This window comes from Lichenostomus cassidix, chromosome 15 (genome assembly GCF_008360975.1).
Source record: "Lichenostomus cassidix isolate B80296 chromosome 15, HeHo_3.0, whole genome shotgun sequence".
Classification (NCBI taxonomy): Eukaryota; Metazoa; Chordata; class Aves; order Passeriformes; family Meliphagidae; genus Lichenostomus; species Lichenostomus cassidix.
The window spans coordinates 5,023,058-5,045,341 of NC_139496.1; the positions used below are offsets into that span (position 1 = coordinate 5,023,058).

The 22,284-nt window shown below is 45.3% G+C and overlaps 2 protein-coding genes across 2 annotated transcripts; one reads left to right on the forward strand and one right to left on the reverse strand.

Annotated features, from left to right (window-relative positions):
• Positions 1-3,952: 3,952 nt before the first annotated feature.
• Positions 3,953-20,133, reverse strand: PITPNB (phosphatidylinositol transfer protein beta). Its single transcript, XM_085075727.1, has 11 exons — positions 20,005-20,133; positions 19,012-19,042; positions 18,024-18,169; positions 17,310-17,401; positions 17,175-17,182; positions 15,967-16,041; positions 14,910-14,993; positions 9,814-9,891; positions 9,199-9,309; positions 8,537-8,659; positions 3,953-4,615 (listed from the first exon to the last, which is right to left on the reverse strand). The coding sequence occupies exons 1-11, from the start codon at positions 20,022-20,024 to the stop codon at positions 4,565-4,567; spliced, it is 819 nt and encodes a 272-aa protein (XP_084931853.1). The 5' UTR covers positions 20,025-20,133; the 3' UTR covers positions 3,953-4,564.
• On the forward strand, positions 20,125-21,282 carry LOC146430243 (uncharacterized). The gene is made up of 2 exons (XM_085075726.1): positions 20,125-20,407; positions 20,488-21,282. The coding sequence occupies exons 1-2, from the start codon at positions 20,377-20,379 to the stop codon at positions 21,030-21,032; spliced, it is 576 nt and encodes a 191-aa protein (XP_084931852.1). The 5' UTR covers positions 20,125-20,376; the 3' UTR covers positions 21,033-21,282.
• The last annotated feature ends 1,002 nt before the right edge of the window (positions 21,283-22,284 follow it).

Consider the following 22,284-nt stretch of genomic DNA (forward strand, 5'->3'; position numbering starts at 1 on the left):
CAGAAAACCACCAAAGTTAATTCATTTTTCATCATCTTATAAATTGAATTACTGTGAAAGGAGAGAGCCAGAGGGTGTTTTATAAAGTCCTGATGACTTAATTTCCCCTAAGTATTAGCTTCACGAGAGCACTCGCCCTGGTGCTTCCTCTCCTCATCCTGCCATCCCCTGGGATGCCACACGCCGCAGTCCCATCCTGCCCTCGCCTCCCTGTCAGGACACACAGAGCAGGACATTGCTGGGCACAGCAGGGCCACTGGATGCAGGTTTGGAGGTCACTGCTTCTCAGGAAGTCACCCACGGGGGACCAGGTTGGCTTCTCCTGGAGAACCTCCCCCAGGGCTGCATGTCTGAGCATCCTGCATGTTCCCCTGTCCCCTGCTAGACGCTGCCATCCATCCTATTCCAGGGCTGGGGGACACACTGGGGCTCCCTGCGTATGGCCCTGACCTTCTGGCTCTGCTGGAGAACACCTCCTGGGGTGAGAGGGATGCTAAAGACTGTGGGCACAGAATTCAAAGCCAGCAGGCAAATAAAGCTGCTCTTGTGTTTATTATTTATCGCGTTACTTCATAAGTTTAAACAGCACGACGTGCGTTCCTGAGCCGCTGGTGAACCCTGGCTTGCAGTCCTGGCTTTTCCAATTGAAATCAAAATGCCCCTGCCCACACACTGTGGGGAAGAGGCATCCCAAGGCAGCGAGCACCAGGTCCAGCAGCATGATTTCACCTGCCCCACTTAAGGAATTAATTGCTTTGCAGCAGGAATTACTCCAGCACTTCTGGCTGCTCCACACAACTGCCCCTTGCCAACAGCCTCCCCCAAACCTCCCATCTGCCCGCCAGAGGCACAAAGGGTTAACGATCTCCTGCTGCCCATAACCATCGCTCCTCCACCATCACGGCCCCTCAGCATCTGTACAAAGGGCCTGATTTAATCCGGGTTGCAGACGACTCACATTGTACTCGCAGCCTCGGAGTGATGTCGGGTGATCAGGTTTCCAGCTAATATCCAAAGCACAGCCCGAGCACTGAGCGGGAACAAAGGCACCTTTGTTACTGGGAAAAAAAATCCCCTGAAGATATTAGCAGTGCAGTAGAGTTCAAACTGTTAAATGATTCAAATATTATTTAATGAATACATTTGAAATGAGGTCTCACAACCCAGAACACTTTTTAGATCATCATTTACAAAGCGCCGCCTCTTCGCTTACTTCTTTATGAAGTTGCTGCTTTCAGATTTCAATTATGGTCATTTTGCTTCCAGCCTTTTTCTGGGACTTCTCGTGTTGGTGTAGCTTGGTTCTTTCTACAGTACACTTTAGACAGTGGCTACTGGGTTTTTCAGGAGTCCTGGTAACCACATTCCCTTAATTTACCTTGGACTGTGTTTCTGTGAGAAACAAGGGAAACAGCCTTTTGCAAAAGGAGCAACAGCATTAGGTGTTGTTCTAGCTGGTGCTAAAGCCAAGCTTATAAAATGGAAATTTGGTAAAGTAGCATATCAAGATTTTAGCTAGGATTGGAGAAGCTCTATAAAGTTCATATTCAACAAATACCTCAAATTTCTTGTGTGTCTTGGATATGCAACTCTAAACCAGAAAGCCATGTAATTTTTGAGAGAAAAATTAAAGAATTAAGGTAGATGGGTTTCTGGAAAAAACACGTCTCCAACCTGAGGAATAAGGTTTTAAAATTAAATAAGGGTTTACTGTGATCATAGCAATGAAAAATCCTGACAATTATATGCTGTTGATTAAAATTCATTTTTCATGTAAATTCAAGCAAGTAGAAAGTCTTTCATTAAAAGTTACAAAACTTGAAGACTCTTAAATTGTACGAATGGAATGAAAACCCCAGTGACAGACCTGTGCTTCAGACTTTGCCATGAAACCACAGCACTGCACTTTCCAGGACATGATGTAGCTCCTAAATATGGCTGAATTGGCTGAGGCTTGGAAAAGTAGAATAAGTTATCTCACAGGACATTTTCAGATTGCTCAGAGAGTATTTAGAAAGGCTTGAGGGTGGAAAATCCCCACAGACCCAAAATCTCAGCAGATTTTTCTCCTGACATTTCTCAGTCTACGTGTAAATGCAAAAGACAGAAAGCATTCCCCTTTATCTTCAATGATTAAAAATCCTCCAGAAAAAAGCAAATTCCTTAGAAACCCCTTTTAGATCCCACTTGTGTGCAGCCAAGTGATGGATTTCAAAGGTTACTGCTGGAATATGGTTCACAGCAGTCTATTGCAGTGAATAACTATCACGTTTACATATCCATTATATCAAAACTACGTTGCACTTCCACTGCTTCCTGTTGGTTTGCCATCTGGAAGCTAAACAAGCTGGTAGTAAAGAAAGAATTCAATTCTGCATTTACCAAAGGAGCCGTACAAGTCTCCATTTGCAGCAGGTGATTGCACAACCTGAGCAGGCAGAACTCTGCCCCAAAATCAGCACAGGGGCAGCACAGCCAGCCCTGGGAGGCTCAGCCATGCCAAGCAGAGGGCAGGGATGGGAGCAGTCAGGGATGGACACCCAGACCCCCACCAGCAGCCCTGGTGGCCTGTGAGAGGCATGTGCCACCTGCAGCCCCCTCCTCCTGGCTGGTCCCACCTCTGCTGGCCCAGCACTTTACAGTGGGCAGGCACAGCACAGGAGTTCTCCCAATCCAGGAGCATCAAAGGTTCAGGTGCATGCACTGCTCAGCTTGAAATCCCAAACCAAACCCAGCCCCAGAGCAGCCGTCCTGCCCTAGGTGAAAACAGCCTTTGGGACCCCAAAGCAGCTCAGGAGCAACAATGGGAGTGCCTGAGATAAGAGACAGAGCTTTTTATGATCAAATTTATTTAATTAAATTTCATTGCCCGCTTTACTGTCAGTCACACCAGAGACTGCCAAAGGAAGCTAAACATTGTACATCCACTACAAGATTCTCTCAAATTTTCACAACTAGTCCAAATCCATGGAAGTCACAGGGCCATTTTCCCTCTGTCTGCATTACAACACATGAACAATGGCAGGACACAAACTCCAGCACCAAGGAGACCTGAGCCCTCGGGTTCCAGTTGTACTGCCATCCTGGGCCTGGGCACTTCAGTGACCTCTGTGTGTCCCATGGCTCTGCATTTACCAACCCAACCTCCTGGTGGTACAGCACAAGTGACCCAAATAACTGCTAATCCAGACAGGAAAACGAAACACGACTGTGGGGTCTGGAAGGTGGGCAGGAGCAATGCACAGGTGAGGCACCAGAGCTGGGCAGGTGTGGCAGTGCCAGCGTGCACAGCACCAGGGCAAGTGCACAGCACACCTGGCCCATGCTGCCAATGTAGGAATGTTTTGTCACTGACGGGAACAGCAATTGGATCCCTCCTGGGAGCTCAGGCAAGGCTTGCCCTGCCAAGGGTGCTGGGAGGAAACCAGGCATTAATAGATCTTTGTCTAACTAGTGCTTTTAAAATACTTTTCTTTGATCTAACAAGCATTAGGATAATATCCCCTGCTGTTATGTGCTCTGAATAGTTCCTTAAACATGCTGGAGACCTTTTCCCTATGGAGTTTCCTACAGGAGGCATTTGTTACTCCAGGGGCTCTTGTGCATCAACCCCTCACAGACAGTAGGGAAACATGTCAGGGGCTACAACTGAAACTGTCATCATATCTGAAAGTCTACATCTCCCAAAGTGTATTTCCAACATGAAAACAGCTAAAATCACAATTATATTCCACTGCTGTGTGTGAAATCCAGACTGCTTGCATGGGTTCCAAAGGGAAGCTCTGGAAAACAGCCACTGCACTGCAGGAGTATTCCTGGAGGGAAGGCCTGTCCCTCTCCTCCCTGCTTGGTCTAAGATACACTGGAAAATGTTCTACACTGTCAGTGTACTTGAATAAAAAGGAGCTTCTGGAAAATTTCAAGTTCAAATTACTTTATAAATCACAAGCCATTTTTCCTTAATCTTGCCAATTTTAATGAAGAAAACTGTTAGCATTTCAATGTACAAAAGTCCAATAAAACATGATTTTTTTTCTTTTAAATCAGTGAGTGGGTAAAGTTTGGGTTAAACTTATTCAACAGTAAAAGTCTTCCAATTTCCACTAATAGAAATTTTTTTCTGATTTGACTAGAGGATAATGACAATCCAGAAATAAATAGCTATAAATACATTCATTGTTCCTATTCCAAAAACTCATCACATAGGGAAGACATAAAACTGAAATTAACTCGTTTGAGTGTTCCTTTACAATGAGAGATGGGCGAGTTAGAGCAGAAGTGACTCGGACAGGAGAGAAAACAAGTAGGGCAGAAATTGGTCCAGTATTGACATTCATGAACATACCAGTTAGCAAAATTCATCCTTTAAATGACACTACTCAGTTGATTTTTATTTGCTTGGGGTATACATAATGAAAGCAGTTTTCCTTGGAATCTTTGCTAGGACAGGTATAGCACCCGGAGACACTGTAACCACCCCTTGTGTCTGCATGTGTGTGTATAGTTATATACAGAGTCATGCACCCACACACATCCAACAGCTGGCGTCGGCGTCCGTCCGTTGTCACTCGTCATTGGCAGCACTCGTTCCTCGCACTTGGCCTTGGTTACGCAGCTGTGGAGAGAGGAAGTGCAGTGTCTGTGTTAGGAGAGTCTTCAGGCAGAGCTCTGAACAGGCAGGGAAATTATCTCCAGGGAAAAGCAGGACGGGGCCTCAGAACACCGCCGGGACTGAGAGTCACACCAAAGCAATGCTGGCTCCTGAGGGAATCTCAGTGGGAGCTGTGCTGGGGTAGGATGCTCCCAGGGGTGGGAGCAGCTCCCTTCACAGGGGAGATCACACAGATCAGAGGGATGTGGCACCCTTGGGCTGGGATGTTACAGCAGTCCCTGTGAGGAACAGCAGCACCTGAGTGCTGGGCACAAGCACCAAGAGCCTGCAACTCCCAGAGAATCTGCTCCTGCAGTAACAGTTCTAACACAGTTCAGTGTCTACAAATACCAGGTGGAACTGGATTTCAAGAACTGAATGTGGTTGGAAGGCGATGCTCCACAGCTTCCCTAAGTGACATGGACCAAGTCCACAGATCACTTTGCTCCTGCGTGTGCAGCAAGGCGATGCTGAGTGTCTGACTGGTGCCCAGAAGGGGCAGGCAGCAGGGGCTCAGTGCCATCACCAGGACAGCAGCACATCCCACACCTCAGGTGCTGCACTGGGAAAGCATCAGGCACCAGGGCAGGTGGCCAGTGCTGCAGGAATTCTGCCCAAGCACCTGCATCAGAGCCCATCTGGTGTGCCCTGGGCACCATGGCTCAGTCCCACCTGCTGATCACCACACCACTACTGAGCAGGAGGAAGGTAAAGCCCACATGGGCTATGTGGACTTCAAGATGATTTCTACTAGCAATTCCCATCCAAAAGAACATTAATCCCTCTTCTCCTTTTCCATCCAGCAGTTGACTTACACAGCTCGCTTTGCCTCAGAACCTACAGAGAACTCCTCTAGACGTCCGCAGCCAAAGTGCCTCGAACGGAACCCTTCTTACGCATCTGAAGTGAAATAAAACGTGAGCTCCACACACAGAACCTGCCGCGCCGTGTTAGTATGAGAGAAGGAATGACCTACAGGGCCAGGAAATGCTTCTCCGTGGCCAGGGCCAGGACCAGCTGCAGCTCAGGGGTTTGGACATGGTATGGTGTTTCTTTTTGGCAAGGAGACCTGGGAACTGGAGAGCGGCTGTAAACAATGCTGCCTGAATTTTTGCCAAGCCCGTGATGCTCCAGGATGGAGTCACTGCTCAGGATGTTCAGTGTGGCATCTCTACCCTCACACAGGCATGAGAGAGGTTGGTCACAGGGCTTTGGCTGGACCAGATGATTTCCTACTCTGCACTGATGAGCTGATGCATGTTTCATGGAGTAGAGGTGCTTCTCATCTCCAGGAGCCAGAGACAGAATCCACCAAGTGAAACATAAACAGTGAGAAAAAGATGGGCTGGGATAGAGAAACTCTGGAAGAACACTGATGAGGATTCAGAGAGTAACAGAAAGTAACAAAAGCAAAGATCCTGACTATAAAAATCGACTGAAGATGAAGCACAGGAGCAACAAAAGAACTGGAATGTGCACAGAATCCAGAGAAAGATCAGCTCAGAGCAGAAGGAAGAAAGGGTGTTCATGGAAGGGAAAGAATACCAGGAAGCTGTGTGGGGAAGAACATGCACTGCCAGCCCTACTTTGTGCCTGGTTTGGCTTTCAGCATCACAGAACTACCTAGTGCATTCCTGACTACTCTGCAGGGACAGGAACATGGACATATCTGTGTCACACTGAGCACCTCATCCCTGAGCACTCACTTCCCAGAGGTCCTGGCCATAAAACACACTTTGTGGTGTACTGGGGATGTAATGACAGTTACTGGTGAGCACAATGGATGGAGTAGTTGAATATGAAACAAGATGACAAATTATTGTGGATAAAACTGGCATCTGTATTATTTGGCAGTGATATTTTTGCCCTTAGGTTGTTCTCCAATAATGCACTGCACCACAAACCCATTGAAATTACATCATTTATAGGTGTTTGTAGATACCCCTCTTGCAACAATTGAGAAAACCCCAAGACAGTAGGTCTCCACTCCTCTCACATTTCACCATATCCACACAAATCCAGGTTAGTGTTACATCAATACATTTATCTTGTGAAAAAGAAAAAAAAAGCCAACCCAACTTTGTCAACAATACACAAATTACTGACACTAACGTCTTACACAACAAGCTATTTGCAAAAAACTATTTGCCTTTGCAAAAGGAGAAAATATTAAGTAAATACATTTGCTGTTTAAGAATGAGGATAAATGTTACACCCAGAGACATGTCAGCTGGGTTTGGCTTAAGATAAGAACTAAAAGAGCAGCATATATTTTGGAAAAAAATATTTAAAAGCAGCTACTTACCAGTGAGAAATGTGAAACAAAACATCCACAATCCACAGAGACACAAAGGAACAATTTCCTCACGCACACAGGTGTGTCAGGTTCTGCTGCCTCTCTCCAGCACACCTCTGGTGTGCATTCCTCACTGCCACTAGCCTTGCTCAGGGACACTGGATAAAGTCTGTTTCAGTCCAAATAAAGAACTATGGATGTGCAAAAGGGAGCCCTTCTGGCAAAAATCAAGTGTACAGAGGACAGCTGTTATGCTTCCTCCTTCACAGACACCTGGGAACAGGTGGCTCTAGGAACAGGCAAAAATTAGAATTCAAGAAGAAACCCCCATGATTTGAGAGAACACCTGCCAAAAATACCCAAATACCCGTGAGAGAGCACAAGGTCAAGAGTGAGTGACCACCAACCTTGTCCAAAGGGTATTCTGGGGCTGCTGACCCAAACCCTCCAGCTGATGGGTAAAGAACGTTTGCTGCTACCAGCTCAGCACAGGATCAGGAAGAAACACTTCTTCCAAACCCAGGAAACATCCCTACTCTACACAGGCTGTTCCACACTGTTTGGAAAGTCCCTGGAGAGTACAAGTGGGGAGGGAGGAGCTGCAGCTGGTTTGGTACTAAAGATGCATCAGACACAACTATGGAATGTGTCACAGGTCCCCTGTCCACAGCTGGGCTGAAGCCTCAGGCAACCTGGTTAGAGGTGTCTGGAATGAGTCAAACCAGGCAAAAAGCAAGTTTTCACAACAGGCAAAAAGCAAGTTGTAGCTGAAGACACATTGTGTCTTGGAAGAACCAAGACAGCAGAACTGTCTTGGTAACCTGGCTGGTTTTGGGGCACGAAGCAATTGTCAAAATGGGAAGGAAATACAAGTGCAAATCTAAGAACTGCAAAAAACCTGCAGAATGTCTGCAGGATTTAACATGGGAAAGGTTCATGCCAAAGGTCATGTTCTGGAAAGGCACTACTGAAGAAGGCTTCCTTCCCAGTCTATGAACAGAAAGAGCAGTGATAGTGCCCTAAGTCTGAGCTTTGTCCCAGACATCAGCCCTCAACATGTCAGGCCAGATGGATTTGGTCCTCACAGCCACTGAAGCAGGAAAACTGCCACAATCTCAGCTGATTTTACTGACTTTCTTTTTGGAAGTAAAATTTTGGTTTGGTGTGCTAATCAGAAGTGGAATAGTTGACACATGACACAAACTTGAGAAAAAGGAATCAGATCTAGTGATGACTAGAAATGAAACAAAGCAAGACACATGATGGAATGGGACAGTGACAGCTTTGAGTTCTAACCAACAACAAATGGCAAAAGGGCTCTGAATGGGACTTTGTACCATAAACACAGAGGTAGCCAGGGCAGACATTCTGCATTTAATGACATCAGAGATACTTACCTTCCAGCTTGACAGCACAGAATGCAGAAGCTTGAAGCACATGAGGCTGCACTAGAGGAGCCACAATGTTCATCAGCAATTGCCCAAACACACACACACAGATGGACACCACACAACTTGCCTCAGTTTCTAAAGAGATACATCTGCAGGTAAAGGCATGCACACCTGAGCCTTTAAAAAAAGCTTTCTTACCGCTTCCAGCTCCTTCTGGGTTTCATCCTCCATTTTCCTAATGTCCTCCATAGTCAGCTCAATCCACTTGTCAATCCAACAGAACAGCTGGCGATGGAAGTTGGTAAATATCCTTTTTTCTTGCTTTAAGAAGATAAACAAACATTAGATTATAGGTTTTGGACTTGCCAAAGGCTGGCTGAAGTGACTGCAGCTGCTCAGTTTGAAGAGTTAAAATCTTCAGGTGAGTGCTGCTTCACACTGCTACAGGTTCAGCTACTTCTCACCCCTGGATCCAATTTAAATTCACCTCACTTCTCAAATGCTTTAACATGGAAAAAATGAACAAATTTCACTATAAAAAAAAAAGTTTCAAGAAAGTTCAACAATTTACATTACTTCAAAATTATGAAGAATGTTTTTAAAATCTGTTTCAGCTCCAAGGTAGCAGCAGCCAAATCAGAACAGCCAGTATCTAAAGATTTTGCTTTTTTTCCATAGAGAATTGTCCTGATACTACCAGTGAAGCCCAATTTGTAGCAAACCAAGACACAAATGGTTTGACTGCCTGGGGAAGTGGACAGGAGTTGCTTGGCTGTGAGCAACAGGAAACTGCATGGCTGCTCCTGCTCAAACCCCCACATCAACACAGCCCCCTTCCCACAAGGCTCATGCACACTCACCTTTTGTATAAAGTTTTCAACTTTGTTTTGCAGTCCCCACCACTTAAATTTGATGGTCACCAATTTGTAAGCACACATTTTGGGACACTCCTCATCGGTTGCTAGCTCCTTCTGTTTGGGGTAATGGGAAAGAAGTTTTAATATTTTAAAAGTTTAATTATTAGAAACTATAATTCCAATTAGTGCATTAGAATGATAAGTAATATAATTAATTTATAGTAAATTAATTAAATTTAGCTATGTTGTTATTATATAAAATATAATTTTAAGTATTATTACAGGAAAACAACATTCTGATCAGTGACTAGGGGGTGTTCCTGACTCTGTGACTCACTCCAGGGCACAGCAATGAGCTGCTCAGCTCCTGTGGGGATCTCTGGTGTGGCACACACAATCCATTCCCTCCTGGGATGGCAGGCAGAGACTCTGATGGCTGCCAGGGGGTGCTGCCAAGCTGTGCACTGCTGTTGGGGTGTCACTGAGGGCCAGGGGGATGTGCTGGGCCACAGGACGTTTGTTCCTCAACTAGAGCTGAGCCAAGTTCCAAAAGAACCACTTGACTTTGCTCTTCTGCTGATAAAGACTTCATAAGGCTCTAAAATCAGCTCCTAGTACCTTCCAGTTTGGCCCCAGAGGTCCTCTCTTCGTCTTAACTGACTGGAATAACGCAGGATCTTCATCAGCTTTGTAGTCCTGTAACATAAAACACTCTGAGAGTCAGAAAACCCCACCAGATTTAATACCCCACTGTGTTAAGCTTCTCTTCATGGCTGCCAAACTGATTCCCTGCTCTGGAGCAGCACAGCTGCCAGGCTGACTCCATCACACCTGATCCCAACACAGCAGCTCTGCAGGGCTGCACCCTACTGAAGAGCCCAAGAAAGTTTAGCAGAGTTTAAGGTCTCATTTTAAAATAAAGTTCCAGTGAGGACAAAATCTGCAGAACACAGAGTGAAAGATACACCTCCAAGAGAAGCAGCTCCTGGCTGCAGAAGACCACATCAGTTTTCAGTTCCAGATTCTTCCACCAGCACAGAGGAACAAAGGCTACTTCTAGACTGAAATTCTGAATCCACAGAGCAAGGATACACATATTAACTGTTAATGCTTTCACAGACATTCTGACATTTACAAAAACCTATTGCAAGCCAAATGGAGCTGAAAAAGCCAGCAAGTCCTCTCAGAGGAATCCAATTGCACTTAGAGAACATCAGCTTTTACACTTTCTTCTCCCCAGTTTTCTCTCATTGTTCCTCTTCTAACATACCTACCTACACTGGGTATTAAAACAGGCTGAAGAAGCCCTAATTTATCTAGAAATCATTACTAGGTGTTCAGACAAACCTCCACATTGAGGACTCAAATATATACTTTAGGAATTGAGCAGATATTTCCTAGAAGCAGTCAAGTGAGTAAAGACATTTCAATGTCCTTAGTCACTTGATAATCAGTGTTCTATGAACCTCCACAAACCAGGAGTCTCCTCTGGTTTTCCCTCTAAACTGCTAGTTTGAAGAATATCAACACTTCAAACATTTAAACTTTTGAATTAGTATAATTGCAGAAAGACTAAAAGCCATATTGCCTTCTGAATTTCAGTAAAACCCACTTATTTTCGATTTTACTGTAATAAAGCACATATCCTTTCCCACAGACATCCAAAAGAGCAAACAGACAGCAGCACACAATATCCAGCCCTGACTCACTTCCCACTGCACTGAGCCAGAGCCACTGGCTGTGTGTGACACTGACTCCTCCAGGAACCCAGCAGGGAGTGAGGGAGCCACACAGTTCACAGGCCTTGTCACCAGCTGCAGACTTCTCATCTCACTAGTTATTTCCAAATCCTGTGGCAGAGGATAGCTGCAACCCACTGCAGTCCTCAGATACTGCATTGTCCTGGAGGCTCAGTGTGATACACTTTTTAAAAATTATTTTTTAACCATCCTCGGGTGGATAAAGAGTGATTTTCTTTACTTATAAATCACCTCTAAGGTGCAAATACTACAGCAAAATGTTTTTACAGAAATATATTGAATGTTTTAAATTACTGATCATGACTGCCTTTTGAAAATGTCACTCAACCACTGGATGGAAGACATGAAAGTAGATCAAGCTATAGCAATGGATAAACAATTTTGCTCTATGTAACTAATTGCTGGCAGAACAATAGCTGCTGGTTTGGGGCAGCAACGTGCCAAACAGAAACACAAGAATTCCACATCCTAGTGCCAGTTTTGTAAATAAAACCAGGTACTGCATGGAGACAACCCTGAATTTATTTTCACTGTGTGAACATCCTACCAAGGCAAAGCTCACACTGGTGGTGTGAGGCATGAGGCATTTAAACTCAGCTACATGTGCAACCTTGATCTGCCTGGATTACACTGTGGAATGATTTGTCTGGATGCCCCAGGGACACTCAAGTCCACACAAAGCTTTACCTGCCATCCCACATCCCATTGCACAGGGACATTGGGAAAAAACAACTGTGCTCTTGCATTTGGAACCTACATAAAAAAAAATAACCACAGCTGGAACCACTGGGGAAGAAAATGTTATCTAAGAGGAAAATGTAGGAGTGAAAACAAAAATTCAAAGAAAATAGATGAGTCATGATAACGTTTTCTGTGCTAGAGACAGAAGCTTTGAACCAAGACCTTTTAGAACTCAGTTAACCCAAATCCTGTTAAGGGCAGGGAAAACACTATATAGACTAAAGCCTAGAAGGCCAGGAGAGTATTGTAAGAACTCTTCTCTACACACAAATCCTACCAGCATGCAGGGAAGGAGACTGGACTAGAGCCAAAGTACAAATAAACAACAGTTCTTTGCAGAGTTTAAGGAAAATATCTGTGCAGCAAGAGCTTAACTCCTGACAACAACAAGTCCTTCTTAGGAAGAAAAACAGGCAGCTGCTGGAGCAAATATTACAGCTCAAAGCCCTGAAGCCCTCTGGAAAGCCAGACAGGCAAACATCAGCCTGCAGCAGCATAACAACACAGAGGAGCAAAAACATTTCAAATACACAAATATCATTTCCTAGGCAATTTCTGCTCACATTCTCAATATAATATGCATGAATGCAACCATCTACAATAAAGAATGATTTAGAGAGACTGTGAACTGCATACAATAAAACAGTGTCACAACAAACCCAAAACCTGGGCACTTCTTTACAATTCTTACTCTCAGTCTTTAGATCTGCTCAGCATGGTAACAGTGCTCCTGAGAGCTCATGGTTCACTATCATGTAGGATAAACATTCAAAGCTTATATACAGAACAGAATGATTTAAGGAAACTTTTAGAACCTAACAATGAAAATTATGCAAGTCTGATGCCTGATCTGCAAATCCATGAAAATGGAACTGAACATGGAGTGGCATCACACTAAATAGATAGGTGGAGACAAATTTTAGCTTTCCAGCTCAATACTGCATTAGTGTACAAGAAAATGTACATACTACTGGTGTTATTGAGCAAAAAAACTCACATACAGTCCCTGGGGAAGGAAATACCTATCAAAACAGTCACCAGCACTACTGTACACTTCACTGACATGTAGTCATGTGTTTAAGGTAGTTTAGCTAAAAGGCTTTTAATCAAAAAAAATGTCTTGCAATCACTCCCATCTCCTGAAGAGTCCTGCAGCTACAGCACAGCTATCAGGGGAAGCATTCCCTGAAATCACCTTTGAAAGAATGCCAAGGTTCAAATGAAAAATGAAACCAGCCTGGTTATCATGGACACACATAGCAGTGCCATGCCCAGAACGAGAAGTTAAAGGTCTCCAGGAACGAGGCTGGAAGAGATAAATACTTATAAACACCCAGGACAGGATGAAAAAGCCTTACTTAGGGATAGAAAACAAGAAGAGGGGTGAAAAACTTAAAAGCCCATCCTATTTATATACTGTTGTATGGGATCTGTCATTGCATGATGATTCCAAGGTTCAGCACTAATAACAAGGAGTTGTTAGCTGCCTATCATGTGATAATTTAAGTCTGAAATGGGAGAGATCCACCTATCAAGCTTTTTAACTAGAGAATCTTTTAACACTTCCTTGCAGACTACAGAGGAGCCATTCCCTATATTCCAATATATTTCCTCAAACTGTAGAACAAGGCACACAGAAATCCAAACTCTCAAGGCGTATAATCTGACTGACTTGTACAAAACTGTAGTTTTACAACTTTCTTTCCAGTAATATAATGAAGATCTCCTGTGACCTAAACAAGACATTTAATATGTTCATTGTACAAAAATAGCTATAAACCTGATTTCAATTTGTTTTCGCTAGATTCTACTTTCCTACAAATTGTTTCCAAAACCACAGCCTCTTCTGATCTTCTGATGTTAATTGAGTGTTCATTTTTGCTTACACTTTAAAAAGCCTTTCTCTCCTGGGAAGTCACTTTTATATACAAACAACATAAAGTGACATAGACTGCATGCTGGAGATGATTAAGAGAAGGCAGTTAAATGTATATCTAAAGAAAGTCACAGCTGTCACCCAAATTATTTCTATACGTGCTTAAATGAGCATGAGTCAGCACATGCATGCTATTAGTAGCTTAAAGAAATTTACTATTTTTGTATTTATGCTTTTTTGCTAGCTCTGAAATGAAAGTAACTGCTACACCACAGGAGGGTGGACAAGGTTCATCCACAGAACAAAAGGACACATCTTGAATACATGAGAACTTTATCAAAATTGCTGGATTTTATACATGTAACTCCATTCTTTCAGTTCTACTGTTAACCAGGGTTGTACATTTGAGCTGCTTTTCCAAGTAAAACTATGTTGGAGAAGATAAATGTACAAATAAAACTTTCCTTTGGTAACACTGACTTTTCTTTTTCCTTAAAAAGTGGAGCAGATGAAAAAAACCCACCCAGCCACTTAGAGTAATTCCCTAACAAGGACCATAACCATGCAGCACATGTTTTCAGACATTACCCCACAGAATGAACTGGTGATTGCTTGAATATGACTGAACAAAAATGAACAAACTGCAGGAAAAGAACATCTGGATAAATAGAACAAAGGGAAAACAGGTGATGCTTTTGTAGGGGACATTTACTTTCCAAGACCAGTAGCCTTCTCTAAAAAAATATTTGCTAAAAGTGGAAATGGTGTTAGGTATTAATAAAAAGAAATAGAAATGTAAAAACATCAGAAGATACTTAAGTCTCTGGATGAGACCACTCTGCACTTAGTTTTGATACTCTGTCAGTCAAATATACAAAAGAAAAAAGAGGATAATGTACTGAAAATAGTTCCAAGAACTTCCTGCAAAGAAGTCCCCTCTCCAGAATGTAGCATATCCAAGTATGTATTTTCAGAAAGTAAGTTAAACAGCATAAAGAGCCTCTCCTTGCACAAAACCAAGACAATCACATTTACTGTGCAAACAGAGTCTCCATATTAGTGCCTACTATCTCCCTACTGTCCAAAAAATATTATACAGCCAACAGTCCAGCTGTTACAACTTAACAAATCAGACAACAGCCCCAGCAGATCCAGATGTGCAGAAAGAATCAGCAGTAAAACCAAAGGCAGGCACATGAATGATTCTGTTCAAAACACTTTTCATGTCTTTGTTGGGTGAAATCCACACTGTTTTAGCTTATTCACTATCAACACAAAGCACAAGTGGAATCAGCTGCATGCTACATCCCAAACCCAACAACAGAACATTTACTTACTCCTGGCTCTACTTGAGTTCTATCTGCAATGTCAATATGGACAACCTCAACACTCTTCCATGTGTTTGGATCTAAATTGTGCACCTGAAAAAAAAAAAAAAAGAAAAAAGGAATGATTCTCATGCTGGGAATCACACAGTGATGCACCTTGTGCAGTACATGGGTGTGCCATGGAGTTTTTCAAGATGCTGTAAAGGCAGATTTCCCCAAACCTACCCTTTCTTCCTCTACCTTTCTCAAAGGGAATGATCTCCACAATTACAGTTTAATTCACTCACTAATCAACTTTAAAGCAGCCCTAAGCCTTCACTTCTTGTGCATTCAGGAAACCTGGATTTAAGATTAAGCTGTATTCATCTGTCACATTTGCTAGCACTAATGAAATCAAGCTCTAATTAGAACCATTACCCATTCCATAATCTGAATGAACTTTTCAAGCTAGAAAGAAGTTGCATAAATTCCAAGTGCAAATATGCAGATTTCAATAACTTGACTAATCTTGCAGGTTCCCTGAATCATAGGACTGCCTTGAAGGTAGATCTGAATCTGTAGTTTGTCACTACAGATCAAAATTTTTCTGAAGTGACATGTGAACCAAACTGACTGTCTAGGGAGGAAAACAAGAACATCACCAGCCAGGACAATTTACAGAGGCAGCTTCAATATGTAACTACAGAGTGTACACTGATCAATTCCAACAGTCTTGTGAAACCTGCTGTAAAACCTGTTTGCAAATAAACTTGTCAGCCTAACTATCAGCAGTATGTCTAAGGTAAAAGATCGTGAAATTAAAAAAGGACTTGTTGAAAAGCTATTTAAATATCTGCCTGAGAATCAAACATCTGTATTGACCTCTAAACATAAAAACCAAAACCCTTCTCCAGTCCTTGGATTTCCTTAGATGAGACAGCTTGACCACCTTGCAAGGACCTAAATAATGCTTTTCTTGCTTTACTCACTGGTCAGGAATGGACTTTATACAGTCCTGGGTATAAAATACTTTATCTGTACTAATTGAACAACTCCACTAAGGCTTGGTATTCAAACCCCAACTCACGTTCTCTGTTGTTCCCAAATCTGGTTTATGCCAGGTCTCAATTTTTATGAAGAAGTCATCTTTCATGTATTCATTCTGTAAGAGTTAAAAGCAAAAAGCATGAGTCTGATTACACATCTCTGCTGTAAGTTTAGATAAATGGTATCTACATATAAGCCACTACTAATCCCTGACCAGCAACACAATCTATTTAAATTACCAGAGAAGCAGCCCCCTTACCTACACACAGAAATAGGTACATGATAATCTTAAACTAGAGCAGTGAGTGCTAAATTAAAACCAGTCATGTTTGAGAAATCCAGCTCTACCTGTGCACACCAGTAGAAATAACTCTACCATTTGCTGTCCTGCTTCCCCAACCCTGAAGTTCTTTCCTTCTATGTTCATGTAATTTTCAAATTATTAATACTGCAGTTATGTGTTACTATACAGCACAATAACAATTATAAAGCTGGAACATAATGGTCCAGCTACCACCAAATTGTATGTTTAATGACAATGCCAGAGCCCTGCTGATTCCAGAAGTCAGAGGGCACACACCTGTGTGCACAGGGACCATGATGAGTCAAGCTCAACAGTTCAAACTCATTTGTTACTCCTTGTATCACATCCACCCAGTAACAATCTAAACCATGTTTGCAAGGGAGCAGATAAAGCAGTTAAACATTTAACTTCGAAGTTTCCTTAAACAGGTCACCAAAATATATACAATGGCATTGAAGTCTTAATGATGTGCCTCCCATGCATCTTAGAAAATCAAACCCAATCCTGAGCTGTGCTAATCCATTTAGATTTCCAGTTATCCCATTTTAACAGAGGCAAGAATTCACTTTACAGCAATGGCATTTCAGACAGATAGTGACTGATTCCATTTCACTGCTCTTCCTGCATTCAGGAGGGTAAAAGCCTCTGATATGTTGCTTTTCCCCTCCCACCTTTTTAGCATTATGTCTTACCAGGACAGACATTATATATCTGTAATGGTAAGTAAAGGCATAAAAATATGTAGAAAATGAAATAATTTCACTGACAAAGTACAGTTTTAATTATAATCATATGCATACAAATAAAGGAACAGGGAGTTCTACACCAGGAGTCCTAGCAAGGCACATATGACAGGCTGGAGCCAGACAATTAGAGTAGTAGTAACAGACAAAATATATCTCAGAAAACCCCAATATATGACTGGTAGGATTTCAAATACTCACTGTCACAACTGGTGTCGTTGGAAACCCATGCAATGAAAAGGAAAAGAAAACACAGAGTATTATTAGATAGAATTGTTTGTGACAGTTCTCACATTTAACAACACCAACAACAGAGCACACATGAGGAGAACTCACTTGTTCTACAGTAGGGATATGCATTCCAGGCCTTCTCATGGAACACCAGGGAGCCTTCTGGAGCAATCATCCTTACAAACCCAGGGACTTTACTGGGAAAACAAACATGGACAATGTGTTTAAAATTCTGCCAGCTGAAATTCCTCATTGGTTTCTTCTACTCCAATAAGAAAGGCACATTCTACCCAAGCATTTGAGAGGTTATGATGTACGTTGTCACCTGCAGTGAAATACACAGGAACTTCAAAAACCTTCCTGATCCCAACATGATTAAGGGAAAAATGTGAAAGGTAATAAGGTAATTGAGAGTGAGCTGTGTGATCATGGTGAAAGCTGTGCTATCCTTCCTCTTGCAGAGCAGCAAAGACACCTGCTGAGGAAGAGCACTGTGCAGAACCCTCACCTCCAGCTCCCTGGCAAGCAGCTCCTGACCTGCAGCAGGAACCTTATGTCCCACTCATCTCTGACTCCTGTCTGGAGCAAGCAAACACAGTTCTTTCAGCTGCCCCAGACAAGTATCCCACATATTCAAAATCCACCATATTTCACATTTTCCCATTCACAGAGTGTTCATGCACAATTCAGCACATTACAAAGTGGCAGAAAAACACAGACACGTGTCCCAGAACAGAAAACAATGAAAGGCTACTCTCACCTTTAAACATTTCTTGCTCAATACCAAGGGACTACAGCATGCATCAAGGCTTTTCTCACCTCTTTAAATGATAGATTTTGTGAGTATATTGTCCCTTCTCGCCATCCTTTTCATAAGGCTCATTTTTTAAGACCTGAATTCCTTCCCCACCTCCTGTTTCGTTTTTGCTAGCTTCTGCCACAGAGTAAAGTTGCCCAACTTGATACTGAAAAGGAAAGAGAAGTCAAATGTCAGCACTGAAGTTGGCCAAAACTTTAACACGTTAAAAAAATTAGCTGTTGCCTACCAAAATTCAGTAGTACGAAAAAAGATTATCAGGAAAGTAAAATACACCATATAAAAGACATTTAGTAAACTCTGACATCCTTTTGGCAACACATATCTGCATGTCACAAACACCAGGTCTACACCCAGGTTGTTCCACAGCAACCCACCACTGTGGTGTACAGCACAGCTGTTATGCTTCGTTTTTCCTATCCTAAGAGCAAAATGTATTTGCTGTTCTTCATTGCACCAAAGAAATATCAGTTTTGAATTTACAGATTTTGAAAGGACTGATTTCCAGCTCTGAGCCTTTCCAATTCACACTTTCCACCATTTAAATGCTGCCCTTCCAGGACAGGCACACTGCAGAACAAGTGTAATGTTTCCCTCAGAAGCATGTTTGACAGACATCCTATCATGACTCTCATTTAAATGTACCTCAGTGCCATTTGAATTGCTGGCTTCAGATCTGGGAAGACAATTCCTACCTCTAGCTTCAGGAAAAGGCTTGGAGTCCTTCAGTGCCAGATCAGCAGCAAAGTGCTGCCACAGGGCACAGCTGCTCTGGTGGCAGTGGAGGGCTCAGAACACCTCAAGGCTACAGCTGAATTTGCTTCCTTGGAAATTCTCTGACCACAACAGGGCTCACCCTGTGTCACTCACCTCTGTCAGGCAGCACAGTCACAGCACAGGGAATGTTTGGACCCAGGCTGGTCAGATTTCTGACACAAAGCCTCCCTCCCACCCCTCAGCCTGAACAAAGCAGGGAGGATCAGGACATACCTCTTGCACTGAGCAAGGTAAAACCACTCGGCTGAAAGAGGAAAAGAGAAAATTCAATAAAATGAATCATTAGATTTCACCGGCAAATAACAGATATAAAATATAACACAGATGTTCAAGAAAGAAGTGTTGAAAGGAGCCAATTCGAGTTTTCTCTTTAGAAATCTGTGACAGGGAGCCTTTGGATATAATGCAACAAATCCAAGTGAAGTTCAATGCTCGATACATTAGAAAAGGAAAAAAAAGAAAGTGGTGGAAGATGCCACAAGCTGCACAAAAGAGCCAGGAAATGTAGGACCTACTTCCAGCTCTGCCATAATAACTTTGTGTTGTGCTAAATTTACTCATGAACTTTTGAACTTACACATTACCATTACTACCACTGAGGCTACAGTTAGTGGACTTTACAGTAGGTAGCAGCCAAAATTGGGACGGAGAAAAAAACCAACCGGTAGTTTGCTGGCAGGAGCTTCCGGCGTCACCACAACAGGGCACCGGCAGCGGGGAAGGGCTCTGGCCCCACTCCGGGGCTGTCGCCAGTGCCGCCCGAGCTGCTTTCTAACGAACACGGAGAGGGATGACCCGAGCCCCCGCGCGGCCCGCAGGCCCTGCCGCCTCAGCACGACCCGGCCGAGGCACGGAGCGCTCAGCTCCCGCTGCGGGGCCGCGGCTCTCGCTGCAGCAGGGACCGCCCGGCACCGCTCGGCCCCGGCCCCGCGCTGCGGAGCGGCCCGTGCCGTGACACGGCGCACGGCGGAGCGGAGCGGCCCGGCGGCGCTGAGGGAGCGGCGACCCCGGGGCCACACGGCAGGAGCGGCGCGGGCGGGCCCCGGCGGCGGCGGGCACGGCCCAGGGAGGGAGAGAGGGCGGGCCGGGCCGGGCCGGGCGGGGGCGGTGTCTGTGTCGGTAGCGGCGGCGGTTCCCCCGGTGCCGGCTCGGCCCGCTGTCGGTTCCCCGCCCGCCCCCCCGGCTCTCCCCGCCGCCCCCACTCACAACTCCTTGATCAGCACCATCTTCCCGCCGCTCCGCGCACGCGCCGCTCTCGCGCCAGGCCCCGCCCCCGCCCGCGCGGCCAATCGCTCGCGCGCCTCGCCCGGCGGCGCGCATGCGCCCGGCGCCGCCAACCGGAGAGCGCGCAGCTCCCGCGAGTGCACACCTCACCGGTCCGCAGCCAATCGGAACGCCGGGGCGGTTCCCGTGCGCACCGCCCTCCCCTCGGTGCCGATGCGGGAACGTCATCAGCCCGCGCCGCGCGAGGCGGGGCGTGAGGGGAACCGGGGAGGGAGAGCGGGGCGGACACGGGTACCGGATAGGGGTACCGGACAGGGGTGCCGGATAGAGGGTACCGGATAGGGGCTACCGGACATGGAGTACCGGACACGGGTACCGGATAGGGGTGCCGGACAGTGGGTACCGGACATGGAGTACCGGATAGGGGTACCGGACAGGGTTACCGGACAGGGGTGCCGGATAGAGGGTACCGGATAGGGGCTACCGGACACGGGTACCGGACAGTGGGTACCGGACAGGGTTACCGGACACGGGTACCGGACATGGAGTACCGGACAGGGGCTACCAGACATGGAGTACCGGACCGGGGTACCGGACAGCGGTACCGGACGGCGGCAGGGCGCCGGCAGTTCCGGGTACCGAGCGCGGTTCTGCACGGCACCGGGACGGACCGTCCGCACCGCCTCGTGCCGTGCCGTGCCGCGCCGTGCCGTGCCGGCCAGCCCGGTGTGCCGCTCGGTGCTGTCGAGCCCTCGCTGAGCGGCGCCGCTGCTCAATGGGTCACCCCAGCGCCTCCGCAGCGTGCGGGGAAGGAGAAGCTGAGGTGTTGGTGGCTTCGGGCAGCTCGGGTCCCGCTGTCCCCGCCGCCCGTCCCCGTTCTCACTCCGAGCACCGTGCGCGGCTCCGCCTGTCGCTGCCCTGCGACATCACTGTTGGCGAGTGCTGCCAGCACCACCGCTCTGCCTCTGTCGTGCGGGGAGAAGCTAAAATTCCCTTTTGCATTCTGTTAAGAGCAAAATCCTTTCCTTGCGGCTCTCTCCGGACTGCCCCCGTGTTGCCACGCAAATGAAACCACAGCAGATCCGTAGCAGACTCGGTTACCGCGGCCAATGCCGCCCTCTTGTGAGAACATTTCTTTTAGCCTCCATCGCGCTCATAAGGACGCCAGGAATTAATAACGACCTGACAACCAAAGAACAACAAGGCTCGGTCATGCTGGGGCTTCGACCATCAGCTGCCATTAAAAAATACAAAATGAAAGGAGGCTGCTTTGTCTGAGAGCGTAGAGGCATTGAAAGAAGGGTGAAATCAGCCCCAAATTAGAATATTCAGTGGAGCCGTTCCAGGGTGTGGGCAACCTGGAGCACTGGTCCTGGAGGAGAGGAATTCCAGTGACTCCTCAGGGGTGCTGGGGCAGTGACAGCAGCTAGTGCAGGACAGTGTGTGGCAGGGACACCTTCTACCGAGGCAGGGAGATACGACCACCCAAGGCATGTTCTGTGTGTTGAATTTGGCTTTATCCTGCTTTCCATAGTGATTGAAGTTATCCTGTGGAAAAATGTTGCCCTAAGAACAAAGCAGCCAGGGTTCTCAAAAATTGTCATTCAGGTAAATGACAATACAGGATTTACTTAAAATAATGTATTCTAAATATACTGATTTGCTTTCTAGTGTCTGAACATTGGCTTTCATTTTTTTCCCCAGATGTTTTCCACAGCCATGCAGACTTTTGCTTTCCTCTGTTTGGAATGCACACACAAATGTAAAACCAGGTAAACTTGAAAGAAGAAAACAACCCCTCAACATTTCCAGGTCTGACAAGGACAGGATGAAACTTTTCAGTTGGGCTTTCTGGAAGGGAAGTGGAAATACACCTGGATGTGGGAGCTCACAGCATTCACACCTGGGAGTTCTGGGGAACAGCACTGCCCCACTGCTGGCAATAGAAAGGTGTCACTTCACAGGGACACTTGTGTCAGCTCTCACCCTGCAAGCAGCTCAACTGCACATTTTTCATTCTCATCTGACTGCTGTTTAATTCTGTGGTACTTGCTGGTGCATCTCAGTGAGCTGCAGCTACCTGTCTTGGCCTCAGCTCCACACTTGTGTTCCCATGGCACATCTCTGTCCCCAGAGGTGACTCGTGATCCTCTCTGCAGCCCCCCCAGCTCCCCTTTCCCAGGAGAAGCCATCATCCCCCACATTTCCTTTGCCAAGAGCCAGAACCAATGAGGCATTTACACAAAGGAGAGCAGAAATCCA